Below are 24,407 nucleotides of genomic sequence, written 5' to 3' on the forward strand. Positions count from 1 at the left end.
CTAGTTTTCCACCTGTCAGCTTCCGCCAGTGCCCAGAGGCTTAGGGATAGACCAAATGATTTCTCTAGCTCCTTCCGACTTAGCTGTCCATGATTTGGAAAGAAACAGCAGTGGTAAAGGGAGGACTAAGTGTGAACTGGCTTTTATTTTAGGCAGATAAAGACTTGTTTTTTTAATTGAATGAGTGATGCTTGTAGTTGCCAAGGCCACTATGTACAGAGAGGAGAGGGAGAACTTTATTTCTTGGTTTCTTCCTTCTTGGACAGAGTCCTTATGATTTCCTCCTTCTTGGCCTTGAGCCGCTCTTCATGGTGCTTGTGGGCTTCCTTGGTCTTCAACCTGTGGGCCTCAGCCTGGTCTGCCAGAAGCTTCTTGCAAGCCTAGTCTGCCTTCAGCTTGCGGATATGTTCCACAAGAATCTGCTTGTTTTTAAACATATTACCCTTCACTTTAATGTATAGGCTGTGATACATGAAGTGGTCAGTCTTCTTAGGCTCACAGTATCTTCTGAGAAGCCGGCACAGAATTCTCAGCCTCCTCATCCAGGTTACCTTCTCATCGGAGCACTGGCAGTACCCTTTCCCTTACCTGTGCCTATGTGCATCTCGTTCCAGTGGGTCAAGGTGTCTTTCTAGCATTGAGCCTGGGAATGGAACATCATAGTCTTCCAGATCATCAGCCCACCTTTGATCAGCTTCTAGAGCTGCTGATGTGAGGCGGCATCGGTGATTTCATTAGTCTTATTGGGGCCTAACCAGACCTTCTTTTTGTTACAGCGGAGGATGCCGAAGGCAAGCCTTTTCTGAAGCCCGAGCATACTTTTGGTTGCAGCTGCAGAGGCAAATGGTGAACTGGCATTTTTTTACTCCACTCTGCTTCCCTCGTACCGTGTCCCAGACACTGAGCCCGCCCAAGGTGTATGTGCTGTGTGTAAATGACCTATAGTTCCCCACCACACTAAAAAAAAAAAAAAATTAAAATGCTACTTCTCCCTTACTATTAAAATGCTATTTCTGCCATCCACCTGTCACCCCAGAATAGAAAGCTCACTTGTCATGGGACTCAGTTTCCTCAGACCTCATCAGAGACACTCAACTTCACATTTCCAAGGACAGCCTTGGCTATTCGTCCTCTGATACATACCCAAAGGCTGAGTTTTCCCTTTCCCATTCCAGGTCCCAGGTCTGTGCGAAGACTGCTCACAGGGTTCATCCACTTCAGCCTTGAGGTGTCAAAGGGGAAATGATTTCAAATGCAAAGGCTGTGTTGCCCCCTGCTTCAGGATATGGGCACTTGGCGTGCTCACTTGTGTCCCAGTCTTTGCGATTCGTGGAGTGTAGCCTGCCAGGTTCTTCTACCCATGGGATTTTCTAGACAAGAATACTGGGTTGGGTTGCCATTCCCTGCTTTAGGAAATCTTCCCAACCCAGGGACTGAACCTGCATCTCTTGCATTTCCTACACTGGCAGGCAGATTCTTTACCTTCATGACACTGCTCTTGTAACCTATGAGGCAAAGTTAGCAGTGAAGACCTGAACTGACTCAAGCTGCATCAGTGCTCTTCCTGCCTCTGACATCTCTCTTTTCCACATCGTCTTCCCAGCAACCTTAGTCAAGGTCTGAGAAAGCCTGCTGTAGTAGAAAGAGCCCTATTGTCTTGAGTCCCAAGCTCTTCTTTGCCATTTAACAGCATGTGACTGTGGGAAAATCATTTATGAGCCTCAATTTTCCCTGTCTATGAGATGGAAGTAATAGTGGGTGCCATGACTGAAGGGTTAAGAAACTTAATAATCGTGAATATGAAACAACACTCAGGTCACCAAGAATAGGCTTTTTCATTAGTTGCTAAGTGAGTACAAAGTCAGAGCACAAAGCATTCCTTTTTTCAAAAAACTTTTAATTTTATTGGAGTATAGCTGATTTACAATGTTGTATTCAGTATTCTTTAATAGATTAATGGTTAAACATGGTACATCTGTGGTACATCCATATCTTGAAATAAATAAAATAAACTACTGATACATTAAAAAGCTTGGATGGATCTCCAGAGGATTACGCTGAATGAAAAAAATTCAATCCCCAAAAGTTACACAGTGTATGATTCTATTTTCAAATGACAAAATTTTAGAAGCGGAGGATATATTAGTGGTTGTCAAGGGTTAAGAAGGGGGTGACGTAGAGGCGTGATCATTAAAAGGGTAACATGAAGAATCCTTGTGGTGCTGGAACTGTGGTAGCAGATTTAAGAATTTACAGAGGTTATAAAATTGCATAGAACTTAACACACAGGTAAAACCAGGGAAATATGACGAAGACTGGTGGATTGAAATAATGGCAATATTCTGGCTGTGATGTTATGCTACAGTTTTACAAAACGTTACTTACTACTGGGTGAATGTGGGCAAAATGTATAAGGGAACTCTCTGTATTATTTTTACAACTACAATTACCTTAATTTTTAAAAAGGATATGATAGATTATTAATGTTTCTGCTGGGTATAGGAGAGAGAAGGGCCTGCCCTTGTGTTCCCACTGCAGAATTCCAAAGAGGAAGATTAAAAAATATTATTCTCATTGCATTAATAAAATCATTATAACTATGGGGAGTGGGGTATTTGTATCTGATGTACCAGTAATTCCACTCCCTTGAATTTACTTTAAAAATTACAGGAAGTTTTTCACAAGAAAAAAGAACTCTCTAAGTATTATGGTGATGAATGTTAACTAGACTCACTGTGTGATAATTTTGCAATATATACAAATATTGAACCATTATGTTGTAACCTGAAACTAATAAAATGTTATATATCAATTCTACCTCAATAAAACATGAAAAAAAAACCACAAAGTTTTATGTGGTAGGATGTTCATCATGGTATTATCTGTAACAGTAAACATATCTAAATGATTAAAATAGTGGATGAGCTTTATAAATCATGACATATCTAGGTGATGAAATAGTCTATAGACTTTAAACATACTTAAAAATATAATACACCAAGAACAATGCCAGGTAGTTCTTCATTTTACTGAGATGTTCTGGGTATTTAAAAGAGCTAATATAGGTAAACGCACTTACAAACTGTAAAGTGCTTGGCAAGTGCTCCGTGCTGCTATCCTTTTATTTTGGCTGTGCTGCACAGCATGTAGGATCTTAGTTCCCTGACCAGGGCTGGAACACACATGCCCCCTGCAGTGGAAGCACGGGGTCCTAACCACTGGACCACCAGGGATTTCCATTCCTCTGTGTTATCTTACTGGCTGTCTCTCCTAGCTCCATTCTAGATGAAGTTGTACTTCCAGGCAGGACACTACCTGAGGAACTCCTAGCTGAAGTCATGGGTATGGGGAAACTGACTTCTTCTGGAGTGTGACTCAAAGGACTGGGGCTACTTCCTTTCCAGGAGACTGCCACCCTGTTTCAAATCATCAATAAAACTATGGACATTACCCCCAGCATTTGCACAAACTCACATTTGGCTATAATTCCAGGGGATTCATAAGAGTCTTTGAAGAAATGTCAGCCCTGATGACTCTGAAAAAGTAGTAGACTCTACTGTATCAACCACCAGTGACTGAGCACCTACTACGTATCAGGCACTTCCCGAGGTACTTTACACGTATTATTTCACTAAATTCTCTTCACCATCTTAAAAGGTTATCTGCATTTCACAGACAAGGAAACCAGGCCTAAAAGAGGTTAAGGGATTTACCAAGGTAGCACAGCTAGTAAACAGCAGCACTGGCATTGGAACTCAAGGCTGTCAGCCCATAAACTTGCAATCTAACCACACACGCTAGGTTTAGAACTGAGGAGGAAACTGCACTGAGGTACACGTCTGGAGGAGCCCCAGAAAATTACCCTGTTCTTCCAATGCCCCTTGGGTAAACACAGACTTAAAACCATCCAAGGTAAAAGAAAAGTCTCTAAAGAGAAGTAGATCCATTCTGAAGTCTTATATTCCATGAGTAAGTTTTTCCATATATCTAACCTCTATCGTTTCTGCTAAAATCCTATCCCGTTACCTCTCTTGTTTCCAGTGGGGATGGTGAATATATGACATGATGCCCCTCCATGAAAGGTCCTGGGACCAGAGGGGATAGAGGAGTTTCTCTTTCCCCAGGACTGCTGAGGCCTCAGTTCCCTTGGTCTCTTGGATCTTCCCCAATGTATCAAACCAAACAATGAGCAGGAGAAAATGGATTAGCAAACTAGAACAAGGAGATCAGCTTGGAGGGTGGCCTGGTACTCTCTCAGGACCTTAGTGCTGGGCTCAGGGTGAAGGTAAGGTGGGCTGTTTTCCCCACCAGGCTCAGCAGCCAGCTTCATGTTTGACATCTACTCAGCTGTGGAGGTCCAGCCAGCATCGTTCATGCCAGAGCCTCTTGTTTGTCTCAATATGACATCGCTGTAGAAAGGAGGGGCCCGGGGGATTCTGCCATTCTGCATTTATTCCTCCTGCCTCAATACTACCTTGCTGTACTTGCTCAGGAGCAGCCAGTCCACTGGGGAGGGGGGCGCTTAGAGATACCCAGGGAAGAGAATAATCTTGTGAGGAGAAGCCTGGGATCCTAAGACTTTTCTCTCAACATGACAGTCAGGAAGGAAACTGGGGCCTCAGTCCAGACATAGATTGGGAAGAAGAGGTGTCTTCCGTCCCTCTGTCTTTCCTTCCCTCCTCCATGTACTATTCTACTCTGCTGGGACCTAGGCACGCCCACTTTGGCTTCCCTTGGCCCACCTCTCTTATGGACAGGAGAGGGTTAAAGAGATGGTATGGGCAAGCCATAAATTTCCCATCAGTGTGGGGAGGGGAGGACTGTTGGCAGGGAGGGGGGTAAGCTGGGTGGTGGGGGGGAGCTGGGAAAAAGCCAGGAGGTTGTCTCTAGGTAACAATAAACACTGCAAGCAAGGAGCAGCTGTTACACTTACTCTCTCTGCATCACAATGCTGAAATAACACTAATAAACCAGTGTGCCCAATGCACAGGCATATACACATTCAGGGCCAAGTTCTGCTGTACCCCTAGAGCTGCCCTTTGCTTCAGGTCAGGGCCCTTGGTGCCAGTGGACATACTTGTCTTGGCCTCGCTATACTTATGTGGAGGATGAGGACTGGTGAGTCAGTCTCAGAGCCAGAGTGGCATTCTCAAAAGAAGGAGGGTTTCAGAGGCTGGGGATTCTGGGTTCAGAACCGGAGGGCTTTCACCGATGGGAAGAGGTCAAATGGGGTAACTCTTGGCTGGGAGTTGGGAGGAGCAGAGGAGAATGAGAGAGAAAAAAGTGTAGCAAACAGACAACTACTTACCATGTCTTCTCAGATTGGAGGGCATGAGGTAGCCAGAAGTGGAGTCAGCTAAATGGAGGTGGAAGTTAAAGGAGGGTTGAAGAGAAGGTTTAAGAGGTGGTATTGTGGAGTGATCCTTGTATCTCCTGAAGCTGAACTCCCCACACCGGCCTGCACCCCGCCTGGTGCCCCAAGCCTCCCCCTCACAGCACCACTTTTACAGCAGAGCCAGGTGATACGTCAGTTCAGTTCAGGGTTGAGCTTTATTATGGGTGTTCCAGCAGGGGTCCCTGGGTTCCTGATGCTGCCAGGAAGAGCTGGGGGTGTGGAACTGGTCACATCTCCCTACATAAAGAGCAGCTGGCCTGTCCCTTTGTCCAACCAAAACTGTCTCTGGATCCCCAGGAGCATCCCAGCAGAGGGGCCCCTCATCCCTGCTGGACAGCAGAGCTGCCATCAGTGAAAAGAACAGAAATAGGCAAATGAAAACTTAGGGTCTCTCAGAGAACTCTCCTCCAATTCTTCTCTGAGGTTAGGAAGAGGATATTTATTAAGTGTCTAGATACGCTGGTATCCAAGATCCCTATTTCCTTTTGCTGAAACAGGGAGGACCCTGGGACTGTGGTCAGGGGCATGGCTAGTTCTCCTGGTCCTTTTTCTGGCCCTGTGCTGCTGGTGTGACCTTAAACATAGTATTTTATCATCCCCCTGATTCAGAAAGTCTGGAGAAGATGCACATCGCCTACTTGGCCTGTAAGGGAAGAGAAAATCGGCACCTTTGAAGACCACAGTTTCTGTTTCCAACAAAGAATGTATAAGACCAAGTGGTAATCCTTCCAGGTTCTGGTCTTAAAATAGTGCCCCCCTACTTAAAAAAAAATGTTCTGGGTGTCAGCTGGGTGCCCAGAGCTGTGGCAGGCAAGAGAGGGCAGGGAGCAGTAGCTGTGTCTGCCCAGGAGTGCTGAGCTGCCCAGCACATTACCCTGTGTGTAGCCCATGGACACAGTAGAGTAAGAATAACTAGCCTCTCCTATCCTTTCCTCACTGAGAAGCCTCTCCCTGGGAATGCTCAGCATTCCCTGCCATCTTCTCTCCCATTTCCCTCTCTTCTTAGCTGGGGTCTCTCCTTGCCCCACAATCCAGATGAGAGACCTCTATCCACAGAGCGCAGAGTTGGGGAGAAATGGGGCAAAAGGGAGCTCTAACAGGCCCAGATGCCTTCTCCTCTGTCGTTATCATGAGCCACCCTCTATTGTTATGAGTCACCAGAACCTTGAGCTCAGCTGAGCTGCCCTCCCTACAGCCACTCCAGCCAGGTAGACAGGCACCTACAGGACCCAAGAGCCCACCATCTTCCTACTTCCAGGGCCACAGTCCTCTTCTTCATCCCTAGGAATCTGCACCACAGACACACTGAGAAGAGTTAGAAAGAAGTGTGAGAGACCCCAGCATGTGCTCTGTGCTGTAGCAGAGAGCCAGCTGCCTGTACGGCAGAGCAGGATCACCAGCCAGGAAACCCAGCACAACCTGGGCACAGAACCTTGTCAGCATGTGAGAGGATGCGTGAGACAGGATGGGGTAAGAAGGCTTTTTCAGGAGCAGGCATCTCCTCCTGGCTCCCTCTCTGGTCACTGTCTCTTCTCCTTGGCTTCTCTCCCCAGGTATTGATGGACATCATGGCACTGACACCTCTGAAATGTCTTCCTTCACCTCCTCCATGGCTTTGGGAGTTAGAGAATGGTCTGCATGATAACCTTCGAGGTGTCAAGGTGGGAGGTTCAGACATCCAGCTCTCTTACCAACCAGTGGGACACACTGAGGGAGAAGGAGGAAAGGAGCTCCATCAGAGTAAAAGTTAAACCTGGGCCAACACAGAGTCCCTCAGCAACCCCTCTTCTCTAGAGTGCAGGGGATACTGGGTACTGCTACCTCTGCCTTCACTTACTTCAAGTCTATCCCTCTTTCCCTGCAAAAGCTCAGGGTTACTTCTGGATTCCAGAGCAGGCTCCAGGCTCTGACTCCAAGGCTGCAGATGTCATACCCTTGGTTAAATCTTGAGAGTGTGAGGCAGAGCTAGTGGAGATTGAGGGCAGGGAAGTCTTGTTCCTGAGAGAAACATCAAGAATCTATCAATAATTGAATGGTTTAAGGGCCTTTTAGCTCCTCCAGCATACCTCTAATCCTGGAGTAGGGGTAGACAAGGGGTGAGAAAGAGGGCCTTCAGAAAGCCTGACGCCTCTTATCTTTCTCCACCGAATGCTCTTCCGTTGCTCCGTTTCTCTAAACAAGAGCCATCTAATAAATCCCCTCAACAACACTCAGAATGAATAGCCTACTTTGAGTTAGGTAGCAACCCCCCGCCCAAAGGTGGGACTACAGGCCTCAGTTTCCAATCCCCCTCTCTATCTTCCCTCTTTCTGGTTTCTCCCTGACCTCCGCCACACCTCTTCCTGCAGGTCCTTGGAAGCAGGGGAAATGCAAGGGGGCCTTCTCATCTTGTTGGTAGTAGAAAGGGCAGAGAATCAAGACAGCCAAGGAGATGGCCCTGAGGGTCTAAGAAAAGGGCAGAATGAGCCTGGGGGCACTTAGAAAGGCACATCTGGGTCTTTCCTAGGGACTTTGGGGATATTAAATGGTGAGTGTACTGAGATGAGAACGTATTTCTGGGAGTAGGGGATAACTGTTGGGGGCTTGGAGAGTGTGACAAAGTTTCTAAAACTCACACAGCTTTCCAAGCTCTCTGCCCATCCTTGTCCAGACCTCAACTTAGTCTCATGAAGCACAGAACAAACAATGTTGAATTTTTTTTTAATGTTGACTTTTTTGAGGAAGGAAGGAGACGCCAGGAAATGCCATCTTTGGCAACTTGGTGGGCAAGTCACTTCTCTCCATAAGTCTTTCTTAACTCTAGCATCTGAACAGTGAAGGAGGTGGGGGTGGGGACAGCTGGAAACACGCCCCTCTCTCAAGTGTTCATCAATACCTTATAGAATCGGACAGGGCTTCACTAAGAGCTTTGGGCCATGGTGCTGCACAAATACAGAGGCATTTCCGACTCAGCTTTCAGAGCCTTGAGTTTTAATTCTATCTCTCTTCTTGGCCTAGACATAGGATAAGACCATGCCTTGCTACATTTTGGGGCATAATTTTCTCTAGCAGTTTTCACTGCAGCAGAAAAATTTGTGATAAGATCTCAGAAAAAGCTCAATATTTAGTCGCCATTGGGGAATCTATACCTTGGTTAAGGAACTGGGGAAGCTGATGTATTTCCTTCCCTGTGCCTTTTAGAATACAGTAAAATCTCATGGGAGTGGGTACTTCTGGAGGATCTGTCTACATGAAAGCAAGGGAATGGAGATGCCCTCTGGAACAGACTGTATGAGGGAAATGTTCCCCCAGTAATGCACCCACCTTACTCCCTTAAGTTGCTTTCAAAACTCAGAGGTCAGAGACAGGAGACTCCAAGAAACGGAAAATAATACTCTGCCAAACCTTTCCCCTTGACTTTCCTCCCAATACCCTACCTACCTACATTTTCTGGTGTTCCCAGGAATTCCCCAAATCCAGGAACAAAAGTAACTCCAGGACAAGATTCAAATGTTTCCCTTCTCTGGGTCTCCGTTTTCACATCTGTAAAACGAATGGTTTGAAAAGATGAGCTCCAAGTTCTCTTCCTTACAACAGTAAGGGTCTATGATTCACCCCAAGGCATCAGCCCTCATTTGCATGTAATCTCCATGGCACTTATTTTATGTCTAAACACACAGAAGTATCTCTGAACCCTGCCCCTCTCCTCCCTCTCACCAGAGTCTCTGGTTCGTTGGTCCCTAGCTCTTATCCTCACCCTTCAAGGACCTCAAAGCTCTGTCCTCACCTTCCTTTCACAATTTTACAGCACTCACTGGGACAAGCTCAATTGCACAAAACTGGGGAACAAGAAAACAGCCTTACCTAATATTTCTGGCTGCAATTTGGGGGCTCAGAACTGAGTCAACTGGTGAGGTTCTACCCTTTTTGAAGGTCCTGGAAGTTGGGGGGAAATCCCAGTGCCTCTTCTCCTCCTCCACCTCTCTATTCTCCATGCCAGAACGCAAAGTGGCCAGTGATTGATGGGCCTGGGTTCCCGGTAACCGCACCCAGTGGCCCAATCCTCCTCCCCTACCCAATCTCTCCCCTGTCCCTATTCAGAGATCAGATTGTCTCATGTTGGTCCCTGAGGTCCCATTAATTAAAAATACATCCAATTAAATGGCAGGTGAAAACGTGCTATTGGAGCTCTCCACCCCCCTGCCCCAGCTTGGTCCCCCCCACCCCCCTTTTAAGGCTCAGCTGTGCTTTGAGCTGAGAAAAAAAAGAGAGAGAGAGGAAGAAAGAGGGAGAGGGAAGAGGAAGACATAGAGGTGGGGGTATGGGGGAAAGCTATTTGAACCTCTGCCAGGGTAGCATGTGCCAGCCTGGGAGGGTGGCACTGTGCCCTGGTGTCTAATTTCTGGAGGTGTGAGTAGGTTCAGTCAGCTGGGTACCCACTTCCATTTCCCTTAAAGGGGCAGAGGGAAGTCAAAGGTGGCGGCTAGCTGTACTGCCCTCCTTCTGGGTTCGGTGAGTGAAAGGTAGACATGTAAATGGTAGAGGGCCCTTAAGACAGGGTGTGATGTTCAGGGGTTGCAAGAGGCTGAAGCTTCTATTCTTGGTATACTCCTGCTCTTCCCCAAACTGCAAAGAAGATAACGAGAAGCATGGTGAGACCCAGGTGGCAGGGCATGGCATGGCTCCCAAGCCAGGCTGTACCTACCCCTGCCCACAGGAAAGCTGAGAAAAAAATGGAGGGAGGAAGGAGCCATGATTTGGGTAGGAGCAGATGAGTCAAATAGGATAAAATATACCAGCATGGACATTTGCGTGGGCAGCACCTTATAAGTAAGAGGCTCTGGAGGGACCTATTTGTTCTTTCTCTGTGCAAAAAGCAGCAGAAGTAATACAAAGTCACCTCAATCTGGCAGGCTGTGAGTAGGGCATCTTTTCTCCTTCACATTTATGGTGTCCCCAGCATTTTGTAAGGCATCTGTCCTGTCCTCCACCCCTCTAAAGCCTTCTGGCCCCAAGCAAGGCAAAGTTAATAGGCACTGAGAGCTGCTGGGTAAGGAGCTATGAAAAAAGGAGTAACTAAAAGTGGTACTCAGAATCCAGGCAGTACTGGGGGTATCTGCCAACTGAGGGCCCCCGCCTGGCCTCCCTGGCAGTCTCAGTACCTCTTCACTTCACTTTAACGCTAATTGGAGATTTTAATCTGTGCTGCTGCTCTGCTCGGGGTGCTGGGGGGAGCGCCAGCTGTGCAGCAATTCCAGCAGCACCGACTGTTTAATCAAGCTGTCCTCCTGGGGAGGGACCCTCGGGCATGGGGGTAGGAGGGAGGAGGAGAACCTCTGTCATCTCCCTTAGCCTGTTCAGCCTAGAAGGGCTTCCTGGAGACTGAGGACCAAATGTGGGAGACCTTATCCCCACAAGGGCTCCATGGCCCTTGGATCCTTAGTGGAGCCAATACACATATGGGAGCACCATGAGGCTTAAGGGCCAAAGCAGTTCCCATCCCATCCTGCTTTCTGGCACCTTTTTTGGCACAGAGTCCCAGAGTGTCCTGGGTGTCCTTTAGACACTCAGGCTGTAAATATCTTTCAGATCATCTGAGCTCTGCAGGTTTGTGCTGGGAGAAGTGATGGGGGCATAGAAGGCTGAACTTTGCTACTCTCTCAGTCTTCTCAGTCCTCTCCCTTCCTCTTAAGAGAGTTAACTCTTTAAGAGCTACTTCTCTTGAAACAATTATCATAAGAGATTTTTTTTCTCTCTCTCTCTGAAAACCCAGATACCTCCAAACTCTGGGCTGGAAAGTGACTGTCTAGAGGCTGAGGACAGGTGGAGCCTGTTACACCCCTAAAGAAAGAAACACCTGTACAAGGTGTTTGGTGCCTAAAACTAGGAGGCTTCCCAGGTTTGACTGGGAATCTATTGACATATCAGTCCACTAGGGAAGAACATTCAGGGTCTCAGGCCATTTTTTAAGGAAGATCAAGTGCAAGAACAATTAACTATTCTTCTGGCTCCTTGGGCTTCTGGACTCAGGCTCTCTGAGGATGTTTCTCACCCCTGTCTCAGGGAAAGAGTGTGGTGCCCCGCCTCTCCCTTCACCCAAATGCTGTCCGCTAAGGGGCAGGAGTTTTAATTGGTCAGCAGCGCCCTCGTGTGGCAAAAACCAAGGCTGTAGCAGCCCAAGTGGCCCAGAAGCTTTGAGGGATCAGACATCCAGATTGACAGAGGGGTAGGCACGGAGAAGGCAATGGCACCCCACTCCAGTACTCTTGCCTGGAAAATCCTATGGACGGAGGAGCCTGGTGGGCTGCAGTCCATGGGGTCGCTAAGAGTTGGACACGACTGAGCGACTTCACTTTCACCTTTCACTTTCATGCATTGGAGAAGGAAATGGCAACCCACTCCAGTGTTCTTGCCTGGAGAATCCCAGGGACGGGGGAGTCTGGTGGGCTGCCGTCTCTGGGGTCGCACAGAGTTGGACATGGCTGAAGCGATTTAGCAGCAGGCACGGTACTCCAGGTATCCAATACTTCCGGAGACATTTCCTACTTTCTAACACCTAAGTCTCCATCCATCCCATCCTAACTGCCTCACCTCCAATTCAAGGTATGTGCCTACCAGGGGAGGGGGCACCTTACCCAGAGCTGGCATTTGCTTAGGCCTACTGCTTACACTGTCTGGATTGCACGCGTGAAGAGCGATTGCTGACAGAGGAGATCTAAGGTCAAAAGGGTAAGCTGATATCAACTACAACGGCAGGAGAGGCTCTGGAAACCTTGCCATCTCCCTACAGGTGCCAGACAAGAGCTGCCTCCTAAGCTGGAGACTGAATATTACCTACTGATGAGTTCTGCCCTACAGTGATCCATTTGCTACTCCCTGGATGTGTCTTGGAATGAATAGGGACAGACTCTTAAGAGTCTGAGATCCTTGTCCTCAGGAATGGACACAAGATAAAAACCTTTCCCTCAAAAGATTCAAGTTATTCCCCAAGGTTCCAGGCCATAGGGTAGAATGCACATCTGGGACTTCAGGCTTCCAACCCTAAGAGAAGGGCTGCCTGTCATTAGACCCTAACACTATCCATTTACTGCTCCTTTCTTCCCTCACCCACTAAATGGGAGAAACGGTTTTGAATTACCGAAAAGAGGACGGTATCTAACATTAGGAACGTCGCTCTAAAAATTAGGGCTGGAAGTCACCAAGCCAGAGAGCTGAGTAAACATGGCCTTCCCGACTTGTTTGGAGATATTTAACAATAGACAGAAATATTCCCAGAGAGCAATATGATCCTGTTTGGGGTTTGAGGGTAGGGAGAGGAGAGCACCTACCTCGTCGGAAGAAGGGTAGGGGTAGGCACTGTAGGTTGGTGACCTGCTCAGTTCTGGGCACTGAGGATGGGAATAAGCAGGCTGGCAGACTTCTACTTCCGGTGTCCTGCACAGTGTGTGGACGGGGGGATCTCCCATCAAACCTGGGAAGGATGTGGAGAAACTGATGAGAAGTAGTAAAAAAGGGACATCAATGTCCTATCCTCAGAAGAAAGAGAAAATAGCTTCTTGGGGAAAAAGAAGGCAGGGCTATGTGTGAATGACGTAGTGGGTGAGTGAGGCAGGTGTTGTAGAGAGGCTGAGAGTAACCGATATTAGCATCACATTATTGAGTAATAGCTGACCAAGAGATAAGAACAGGGATGAAATGACCACTAATGTCAATAAAGGGGGTTGCCCATTCTAGCCAGGAGGGAGGAACTGCTAATCAGAAGGTAGGACACTGGCCTTCCCTGGTGGTCCAGTGGTTAAGAATCTGCCTGCCAGTGCAGGGCACGTGAGTCTGAACCTTGGTCTGGGAGGATTCCGCATACCATGGGCAACTAAGCCTGTGCGCCACAACTGCTGAGCCTGTGCCCTAGAGCCTGCGCTCCCAACTAGAGGGGAGACCCCCATCTAGAGAAGTCTGATGCACAGCAACAAAGACCCAGCACAGCAATAAATAAATAAAATTTTATTTTAAAAAGAAGGTAGGACACCAAAATAGAGTCAAAAAAAAATTAAAGCTCTCCTAAGGCAATAGAAATAAAAGCAAAAATTAACAAATGGGACCTAATCAAACTTATAACCTTTTGCACAACAAAGGAAACAATAAACAAAAAGACAACCTACAGACTGGGAGAAAATATTTGCAAATGATGTGACCAACAAAGGCTTAATTTCCAAAATATACAAACAGCTCATACAACTCAGTGACAAAAAAAAAAACTCAGTCCAAAATTGGGCAGAAGACCTAAATAACCATTTCTCCAAAGAAGACATATAGATGGTCTACTGACATGTCTCTATCGATAAATGAAAAGATGTTCAACATCACTAATTATTAGAGAAATGCAAATCAAAACTACAATGAGAGACTTCCCTGGTGGTCCAGTAGTTAAGAATCTGCCTGCCAATGCAGGGGTCATGGGTTCGATCCCTGGTCTGGGAAGATTCCACATACCATGGGGCAATTAATTAATGTGTCACAGCTACTTAAGTCTTTATGCTCTAGAGCCTGTGCTCTGCAACAAGAGAAGCCACTGAAATGGGAAGTCTGTGCACTGCAACTAAGAGAAACTCCCGCTTGCCACAACTAGAGGAAGCCAGTGAGCCACAACAAAGATCCAGGGCAGCCAAAAAAAATCAATTAATTAAAAAAACCTACAATGAGGTACCACCTCACACTGGTCAGAATGACCATCATTAAAAAGTCTACAAATAACAAATTCTGGAGGGTGTAGAGAAAAGGGGACCCTCCCAACACTGTTGGTAGAAATGTAAATGGGTGCCGCCAAGATGGAAAACAGTATGGAGGTTCCTTTAAAAACTAAAACCAGAGTTTCCATTTGATCCAGCAGTCCCATTCTTGGGCATATAAGAGACAAAACTATGATCTGAAAAGATGCATACACCCCTATAAGTTCATAGTAGCACTATTTACAATAGCCAACACACGGAAACAACCTAAATGTCCATCAATATATGAGTGGATAAAGAGGATGTGGGACATATATACAATGGAATACTACTCACCCATAAAAAGAATAAAACAATGCCACTTGCAGCAATATGGATGGACCTAGAGATTATCACACTAAGCGAAGTAAGTCAGAAAGAAGAAGTCAAACACTGTATGATATCACTTATATGTGGAATCTAAAGATATAGAGTACAGACTTGTCATTGCCCAAGGGGAAGGGAGAGAGATGGATTAAGAGTTTGGGACTAGCAGATACAAATTGTTAAATACAGAAGGATTAAACAAGATCCTATTGCACAGTACAGGGAACTATATTTAATATCCTATAATAAACCATAATGGATAATAATTTTTTAAAAAAGCTAAGGTAACTCCCCTGGAGATCTTTGGGACTAGGAACTTCCCTGAGACTGTGTGTGTGTGTGTGTATAAGTGTTAATCCCTTATAAAAGCAGCCCAGTGGCCTCTGATTAAGATCCCTACCTGGCTCGAAACTCTGTGAAAGAGAGTGAATTTGCCAGGGCTCCGGATGTCAGGTAACTAATGGACATTACCAAATTCCTCAGGGGCCATTCCTCCTCCTGCTGCTGTCACCTGTAAAAGAAAATGACATGTAACATTAGACATGAGATAAGGGACCAGACACCAAAAAGGGTATATGCTCTTTCACTCAAGGAGCACGGGCCGTAGAAGGTAAAATGATGACGATGATCACCACTCTTCTACTTCACAGAGCTGAGAAAGATTCAGATGAACCTGAAGTACACGCTCAAAGCCAGTTTTAAGTTTTCTAAGATTCCTAAGTCCAGGCAAGTAGCTCCCAGTCTAGTAAAGTAAAAACTATGCTTCCTTTACTTGAGAGAGAAATTGGGAATTCAACATAAAAGGAAGCTCTGAAACCCAGAATTATAAAGGGCAATGAAGGTTCGATGTGAATGCAAAGTTAATGCAAGAAAGTGACTCAAAAGAGGATAACTAATTTTAGATTAGATAATCAGATTGTTCTGAAGGCTCTCTTATCCAAAACATCTTCTTGAAGAAAGGCTCAGAACTTTCTATGAGACAGAAAGGAGGTTTGTGGGACAGCAGATTTGACACAGTTTGGGCAGGTAGGTTTGTATATTCCCTATGTAGGGATGAATCTGCATGGGGACCAACTTCACATTTCTCCTGTGCTATGAACCACGGTGTGATGGAGAAAATGTAAAGATATGTACTGGGATCTATTTGTCATCAGCAATCAAAACTCATTTTGCAAAGCCCCTGCCTCTCTGACCTATACCTATAACCTAGACCTAGATCTATCTCTAAGCTGCCTTTCTCCCAAGATTTTGCTTCCAGTTTAGGAACTAGTTAGCATTCCCCTCCCGGCTCAGCGGCTCCCAGACTCATATGCCCAGAAAATAAGCATTGGAAGGGACATCTGGGAGAGGTCCAAAGAGAGGAAGGGAGTCTCAGCACCCGAGTGAGATGACTTTAGAAACTGCCATGCCTGTCAGCCCGCTGAGCACACTATTCAGGACTCAGGTCACTGTGGAGCACACCACCTTCCTTCCGCTCCACCAAAGAAGAAAACCAACAATTCAAAACTAAAAAAATAAGGGAGAGGAGTAGAGCTCCCCTCGCCCCCAATTTGCCTGTAATCTCAGAGTATCTTATTTTACTGAGTTCTATAATCCCTTCTCTCATTCAACAGCTCCCCTTAGTTTCCCAGCAACTGAGATGTTTTCTTTCTCTTTTCCTTCTGATTATTTTCAATATAGCTGTATTATAATGCAAAGGAGCCCAAGTTGAAATTTAGGGTAAATTCTTCACAAAATCTCTGAGGATCTTTTCCTACTATCCAACCCCTGGATGATGGCTGGGAACAAGCTCCCTGAATTTGGGGTAACTCTGAGGCATCAGGATCTTTGGTTATGACTTGCCACTTGCTTCCCAACGAGCCAGAGTTCTTGACTCTAAATAAAAATTAGTCGTGCAATTTGCATGTCATTGGGTCTTTGAGGTAAAAACATATAAAGCTTCTCAATTTTTCTACTAAGTTTTTAACCTAACTTTCCCCCTCAATCTGTCCTTCCCCTCCTGACCTGCCCCCCAAATCTCACAGCCTTACTTTCTTTCTTGAGGAAGCACAGGACTGTCAGGAACTGATGCTCTTAAAATTGGAGGCTCTATACTCTATAGGTTAAGATCCTAGACTCTTGGCTTCTAGTCTTGGCTGGCGGCCGCTAACTCACTGTGAGACTGTGGACAAGGCATTTCCCTTCCCTAAGCCTCAGTTTCTTTCTCCATAAATTGGGAAGTTGAATTAGATGGTCTCTAGTTTCCTTTCCAGCGCTGGTCATCTATGATTCTATGAGGAAGAAGACATACTGTCCTTCCATCAGGAAGTGAAGTATTCCTGCCCTTCGTACTTTTCTCTCAGGGCTACAGCATAGAGAAGCTCCTCTGTAGATGCCTGTCTTCTCAAGCTGGCTTAAATTAAGGGATGAACAAGTGAGTTCCAGTAGGAGGCCAAACTCCTTTCATTATGAAGAAATGATGTTAAAAAGGTAATCTAATTCTAACCCCGAATCTTGACAAAGCAGATGAGACAAGGCGGGTATGGGGCACAAAAAAGCATGACACCCCCCTCCCTGCCCTCAACACACAACTTAAGACTGTTTAAGAGTCTGAGCACACATTTGGCCTTGCCCTAGGGAACTCTGTATAACCAGTGACTGCTTAAGCCAATACAACTGTGTGTGGATGGAAGAAAGCACGGACATGAGTAAATACTTCCAGAGCATAGGTGTAGATGTTGTCAATACACATACACTCATCCTGTTATCTCTTACTTTAGGCCTATATGTGCTGTCTGAGAAGCTATCGTGGGAGGGGACACCGCACCCAGGTCTTTCCCCTCCCCAAAGTCAGAAAGGAAGAGACAGTGAGGCAGGAGCTACTTGGCTTCCTATAAATTGTTTTGTCCTTCCTCACAGCTGCAATCAGAAGCTAAGGGCTCCCGCAGGCCTTGTTCTGATCTGCTGCAGGCGATGGAGGGTTTTTGAAACCGAGAGGACTTGGCTGCAGCCCCGTTTCAGCTGCCATTGGGGCTGGCTAATGGGCTCATTCGGGAAGACCCCCGCCTGCTGCACTAAAGAGTCCCCCGCCGACCCCCTCCCCAGTCCCAACCCAATTAATAAATGGGGGCTCCCACTTTATGGCTCTGGGAGAAGGAACCAGAGATACAAATGACCCCCAGGGAGGGAGAGAAAAAGGCCTTCCAAGAATCAAGCCAGAGAATTGTGCATCCACAGGCACATGCTGCCACAGGCTAGTCATATCCCATTTTCAAAGCATTAACGGGGAAGAAACTGGCAAAAAAAACCCTGTATTTTCTTTCCCAGATCCAGAGTGGGATAGCATTCCTGAAGTCTGAGGGTACACCCCAGGAATCAACTCTCTTTCACCTGGTTCTCCAATCTGAAAAAGGCAGAGTGCAGGTGACCATCTGGGCACATAGCACACACTCAACTATTTTCCAGGGGCTATCCCTCCTACTAAACTCTGCAATACTAAACACAGACATATCCCATCAATTATTTGGTTAATAAACATTTTCTACTTCTTAAAAACAAAGCAGCTACCTCCTTCCAAAATCTCATCACCATGAACAGTATAAATATGTCCTGAGGTTATCATCCTTAGCCTATCTTGTATTTCTCCCCTCACATCCAAACTATCATCAAGCCTTGCTAATTCTACTGACCCCTCCCTTTCTTCTCCTTCCCCTTGTCTTACTCTAGTTGCAGCTCTTAGGGCCTTACATCTGGACAAGAACAGTAATATCCTAGCAAGTTTTTCTGCCTCCATGACCTAGTATAGCTGCAAAAGTCCTGAACATTGTGTTCATCTCATCATGCTCTATTCTGTTGCTGCTTACCAAATCAAATTCAAATTCCTCATTCAGGCCACCAAGATTGTTCCTTCATTTCCTAATATTTTTTCCTTTATTATCCTGACTACTCCATTCATAGCCCTCTGCACAAAACACAAAGAAACTTTCTGTAAGTTTTCTCTCTCCAATCACCTTCCTCCCTTCTGTTTCATGTCCTGTATCTTCACTACCTTCAAAGAATCTTTTCTGGTTAACTCTGGTTTTTCCCATTATTTCTTTGCTTTGCTTCCCTCTGTACTAGGTTATTGTTTTATTTTATAACCTGCATCAGTGTGTTCACTTATAAACACCAACCTCTCCACTTCCCACTCAAGTTTAAGAGTCATCTCTCACTAGATCCAGAAACTTCCAAAGATGGGACCCTCCCATAATCTTCCCCTGTACTCAGGACGTGATCCAGCTAATGATATTACTGCTCCCCATAGAAGCAACCCTCAAGGTATAACTCTTGGAATATCATATCAAACAACTACATCAAATACAAACTTATTTTTGTACAATGTCAACTCTCAGGCTGCCACGTGCCATTACCAACACTGAGCTTGGTACTGAGTCTTTCCAAAATTACAAATTGTTTCATGACTTCAAAGTGTGTTGCAAAACAAAACAAAAATATTGAAGAAAAAAAAACAAGTACAGTAACCACAGGACTTTATCTTCTTAATGCATAGTATATATACTGCTTTCTTTGAAGCCCCCTTAGGATGAGAAGTCCCATTTTGTTCCCTAAGATTAATCCTATATTCTCAGATCATGACCTGATTTTCTAGAATGCAAATCAATCCCAGAGGCAACAGTAAGGTTGCTTCCTACCAGCCTTGCCTGTAGCTGGTCTCTGACCATCGAATTTTTAGAAGGTGCCTTGGAATAGAGAAGTTATTCATGAGTCGCTCTCAACTACTTAGAAAGTACTTCCTGAGAGTAACCTCACTTCCAAATACTGACACCACTTCCTCTGGTTTAGCCCTGTGTGATTTTGTTGTTGTGTGTCGCTAAGTCATATCTGACTCTTTGCAACTCCATGGACTATAGCATACCAGGCTCCCCTGTCCTGTGTGATTTGACAGGAAAAAGTGACCTGCCACCTCCTTTTATCTCCTACATATTGCTCAGAACAATAAGGACTTGCCTTTTATCCTTTCCATTCTTTAGCCTCAAGGTGCTTAATAGTCTAGATAATAAAAGCAAAGGTACTGGGATACCTAACATATAGTAGGTTCCAGACAACATTAGTCACCATTTTCTCCCTTCTTACTCCCAACACTTTCTCAACCTTTCTGGGTCTGTTTTTTCACTGCCTAACGATGGCATTAAACTAGACAAATTAATGCCCTTTTGTAGCTCTAGCATTCTCTGACTCAGATTCATATATTCTGGTTTGTTTGCTCTTCTATGCATCATCCTCACTTGTATGTAAAATGAAGGGGAGAGGAATAACATTATAATTTCCAGGTTGACCTAAAACATATAAAACCACCTGCAGGGGAATGTTAGTACTCTAAAAATACAAATAATTTTTAGCTTGGTATATCCATATCATTTCCTCCTTAATCCTGGAATACTCTCTGGAACTACGTAGATAGCAGTGCTAAGCAAAATGTCCTAGATATAAATTATTTGCTTAATGTAATCTAGTTTCCCGAGTGAAACTGTCTGCACAGCATCCCTCAGTTTAAGGGTTTCAGGCCGATCCTCCAACCATAAAGGTAACACTACTGTAATCAAGGGGACGCTTTACTCTTTAATGGGGCCTCCTTGAAATAAACTGTGAATCTTTAATGCAATTATTCCCTTTCACTACCCCAACCACAATTTTGCCTACCACTCTATCTTATCTCTTCTTTAAAAGCAATTATACACTGTTTCTTTCTGCAGCCCCACTACCAGACTTCTCCAGTTCTCCCTTCTTTCCTTTATTTCCATTTCCTTCTCATATTGCTTCATTTTATATGAGAACTTTGGTCCCCTAACAGAAATTGCAAATACTAATTCAAGGCCAAACCTAGAAGCTCCTGAATTTATAAAAGGGATCAGGCTCCTAAGTTTTCTCTAGCTCTCTGAATTCAGCCTCTTTTCTCCAGTGCCAAAAGCATTCAAAATTGCATAAGCCTTGGCGGAGAGGGTTATCCATCCACAAGCTGATCCTAACCAAGGGTGTCCCTCATCAAACACAAGAGGGATCCTCTCCCTGAGACAATCCATCAGAAAGGCTCCTAAAAGACATTTAGCTCAGCTCTTCACTTTGCTCTTCTACACTGTAGCCTTCTAAAGGTCTCTCCATGCTGCCTCCCTCAGGGGTGATTTTGGACTTGGATAAAATGTCCTTCACTCTTTTGGAACTATCAACATGATCTTCAAGTTACAACCATACCAGAGCACAACATCCCCATATTCAACTGTTTTCAGGTCTGAAGGAACTTACGTCTAAATGAGTTTATTTCATGGTTATACCTTCTCATTCTATGATGAATGAGAACTATGAGGTGGCTGAGGGCTGCATACAGCTTTATTAACAACTACCCACTTAGAAAGTATTAAAGACTAACTGTGTATCAACCTCTTTCTTTCAGCCTTGGACTACTAATTCTTGAGACAGAGATATGAGAGCAATCCAGCGGTCAAGTGTTTTGGCAACCTAGTGATTAATCATCAGGGCATGAGAGCAACCCTCACGTGCTCGCTCTCTTCTCTTCTCACCAAGCTTTACTTCCTAGAGACACTATCTGCAACTGAGCTATTAACAAAAGCAAGTTTCAGCATATAAGGGAAGAGAATGAAGTGAAGGTTGACCAGTTAAAGAATCTCTTGTACTCCACAACATAAAGTACTGCAATAATTAAAAACTCCTTTCATAGCTCTTAGCAATAAGAAAGTTATTTTGCTTTTTCTTTCACCTTTCACCCCATTAAGTTTGTCTCCTGAATTGCTTCTCACTACCCTTCAAAACTACAAAGCAGCAGTAATTCTAAATTCCTTGCAGGATTAAGCAATCAATATCTCTGGCAGGACTAAAGCATGAGAACTGGGAAGTGAGTGGAGAAAAGAAAGATAGGAAATGAAGTGGACGGACAGATGGAGAGCTAGCTGCACATGGTGAGAGGTGTGGCAGAGTACCACCAGTGATTCCTTTAGGTATCAAACCTCCCCCAACTGGCTTGGAGTAAACTCTCACTTGAGTACTCCTAAGGCTATATAGGAACACTAGAAATGCCAAACCTGGACAGAAAAATTAACCAAAGTGTCCAGGAATGCTCTTCCTCTCAGGACAACCAGGAGACTTAGCAGTTCATTTCTCCTTTGGAATGTTTGACTATTTACTTGCTTGAGGAACTCCCCACATCCATTTCCCCTAGTCCTTCAGGATGACTAAGTTGTGAACAGAGAAGTAATTCAAAACCTTAAAAAAAAAAAAAAAAAAAAGTCAAGCTATGGGGCAATCTTTAATAATAATGAAAATCCCAGTTCAGCACAAAGAACTGTTAACTTATTTAAGGCATTAACCATACTACACAGTTAAGGATGCCTATCTTGGAAAAGATAGTGCCTAAGAAATTTAGGTACTGAACAGTATGGTTCCTACTTAGAAACAGCCTTGAGTGTGATGGAGAAAAAAGTCTAGGTTAGATAGGTTCTCAGCTTTCAGGCCAAGAATTGAAGACTGTCATTGCTATGAAGCGGAAATAATATTCTCTATTAGGTTGAAGTTCACACTCCTAGTCATGAACTTGCAGTATCAAGACTGAAAATGAATTCCTTTTCTCTGGAGACTAACAAGAAACACAAGACTCCAGGAACTGGAACAATCTTGAGCTCTCCATTCTCCTTGGGTAAAGATATGACAGTCCACAGGCAAGGGAACATCATACTTAAACTGTGGGGATTCAAAAATACACTGGCAATCCTCATCACCAGTTTTTGAATTAGATTTCTTCCTAATTTCCTTGTTCTGCTGTACTCCTTAATCTTGTATGATTGCTTATTCCACACACAACTTCCTGATACCTATGTCCCCTCTTCTTGTCTCCTGATACTTTTCCTGTCCTGTCTACTTATGTCCTAACTAGCAGGACTGCAACAGACATTACAAGGGAAAGTTTAGTCTTCTGTGTCTTAAACCATGAAAGAGAAGGGAAAGCAATTTTCTCCTCAGTTAGAGACAGGAAAAGTTTTGGAAATAACAGGAATTTTACCCCTATCAACAATTTTGACTTACTTCCTGGATTGGCAATGTATCAGGAAATCTCAACAGAGCTGGGAACACTAATCCATCCCCATGCTGACCTTACTTATGGTAACACAGGAACTGGTGTGGGGATGAGGGTCTCTGATTGAAGAGATTATTTTTTGGCCTAAACAGCCTCATACCAACTTCTTTTGATGATGGTTGAGCTCAAACCCACTTACCTCTCCTTTCAGAAGGAGTCAGGGTACATGAAGCTCAACTCTTTTGGCGGCCTGGCACCATCATTACTTTTGTACAATGGTTTTCTACTTTAGAAAATCACATCTTATGGTTCCCCCCCAATTCTTATTTTCTAGTTCCCAGTATAATGTTTTGAAGCACCTCTTCAAACCCTAAGAACTTCTTTTTCTGGTAGTCTATGAGTCTACAGAGATTCTGAGACAAAGCACCCCTAGGATAAAGTGGAGGAAAAATGCCCTTTATATATATAATTAGATCTGCTCAAAGGGTACAAATTAAGAAGTAAATGCAATGGAGCAAAAGTGGTATAGTAACAGGAAATATTTAATTTTCCAATCTCCACTTTCCATTTTTATAAACTGAAAGAAAAAATTTAATATATTACAAAATATCTGTACATAAACAAAGTAAACCCAATGGGAGGCAAAACAAAGAGAGAGAAAGGAATAGTGTCAGTAACCTCATCAGGGAGAATGAGGTCTCAACTGACACTTTTCTGATGCAGCATTCTCTCTCAAAACCTGCTGGTAACCATTTTAGTACTGTAACTATATATGCATATTACACACACACGCACACACACACACAAGTGGTTTGGGTGATGTCTATGGCATAAGCTAAAAGAAGTCCTACTTACAAGTTTGTGCTAACTGCCCTGCTTTTAAGCGTATAGATTTGATGTTTTCTTCAAATTCTTATCATTCCAATGGACAGTTGAAGAAGAAACTAAAGAAACCGGGTCAAGTCAAGCAAATTTGTTTTCAAAACCACAAAAATGATCATGGTCAAACCAGTTTTGCCTCTCACTTGTGAACAGAATCAGATTTCTCATCTGTTCAAAATAATGTGTTTAATGGACTTAATATCTCCCATGGTTCAATAATTAAAACCAAAACCACTTCTGAATATAATTAATTTGGTTTGTAATTTTCTAATACCCAAGTAGAAATTCTGCCAAACCTTTGCTTTCATCACATTTATAGATAACATAGCTGAAAAATTACCAAATACCTTTTCTTCCTCCACACAGATATTCCAGGATATTTGAGTTCCTTTGTCCCTTTGCCTTTAGAAATAGTCAAAATGGCCAAATCTTTTCTATTGAAAGGTTAGACTCCCAAATTGGGGATGGGGGTTGAAATGGGATCACACACACACACAAACACACACCACACACACACACTCACCCCCTTCCCTAATAGAAGGGATAGGGGAATGGAGACTTAAGTACATTATTTAGAGTATTTGGCATAATTAAAATTAAGAGTTGGGGAGGGAAAAACATTATTGATGACTGCTGATAACCAAAATACAATTAAAATATATAGAGATTTTATTCATATTTGATGGAAAACCAATTTTTCTCACTGGATACTTTTGAAAGGATCCAGGCTTAAGTTCTCTAGTCAAAAATGGGAGAGTTGGGTCCAATGTCTTTAATTCAAATATTCTAAAATACAAAGGCCCATGTCTGAGGACTAAGAAGTCAACAGACAAAAGGTTCAGATGAACTTTAATGCAATTTACCAACAGTATGTCAGTGAGCCTAGCAAATCTAACTGGACTCACTGGTATAAAAAGCCATCAATGCCAAAATGGCTAGAAGTTTCTCTTTTTAAATCAATGATTGGCCCTGAGGGCAAGGCCAGACCAAAACCCAG

General features: G+C 44.3%; 1 protein-coding gene and 1 pseudogene across 3 annotated transcripts in view; both read right to left on the minus strand.

Annotated features, from left to right (window-relative positions):
• Positions 1–236: 236 nt before the first annotated feature.
• On the minus strand, positions 237–937 carry LOC129649041 (60S ribosomal protein L19-like; annotated as a pseudogene).
• A 2,386-nt stretch (positions 938–3,323) lies between these two features.
• CDK12 (cyclin dependent kinase 12) overlaps positions 3,324–24,407 on the minus strand; it is a 63,154-nt gene continuing 42,070 nt past the window's right edge. The window contains exons 14-18 of one of the 3 annotated variants that reach the window (XR_008712939.1): positions 14,867–14,977; positions 12,703–12,845; positions 8,816–8,917; positions 7,233–7,393; positions 3,324–7,102 (exon numbers count right to left, since the gene is read on the minus strand). Coding sequence is in view for 1 of the 3 variants with exons in the window: in XM_055576000.1 (XP_055431975.1) it covers positions 14,974–14,977 (4 nt within the window). In the remaining 2 variants the exon portion in view is untranslated. Of the gene's footprint in view, positions 7,103–7,232; positions 7,394–8,815; positions 8,918–12,702; positions 12,846–14,866; positions 14,978–24,407 lie in introns of those variants that run through there. The other 2 variants (XR_008712940.1, XM_055576000.1) reach the window with 2 other exon arrangements.

This window comes from Bubalus kerabau, chromosome 4, assembly GCF_029407905.1.
Source record: "Bubalus kerabau isolate K-KA32 ecotype Philippines breed swamp buffalo chromosome 4, PCC_UOA_SB_1v2, whole genome shotgun sequence".
Taxonomy (NCBI): domain Eukaryota; kingdom Metazoa; phylum Chordata; class Mammalia; order Artiodactyla; family Bovidae; genus Bubalus; species Bubalus kerabau.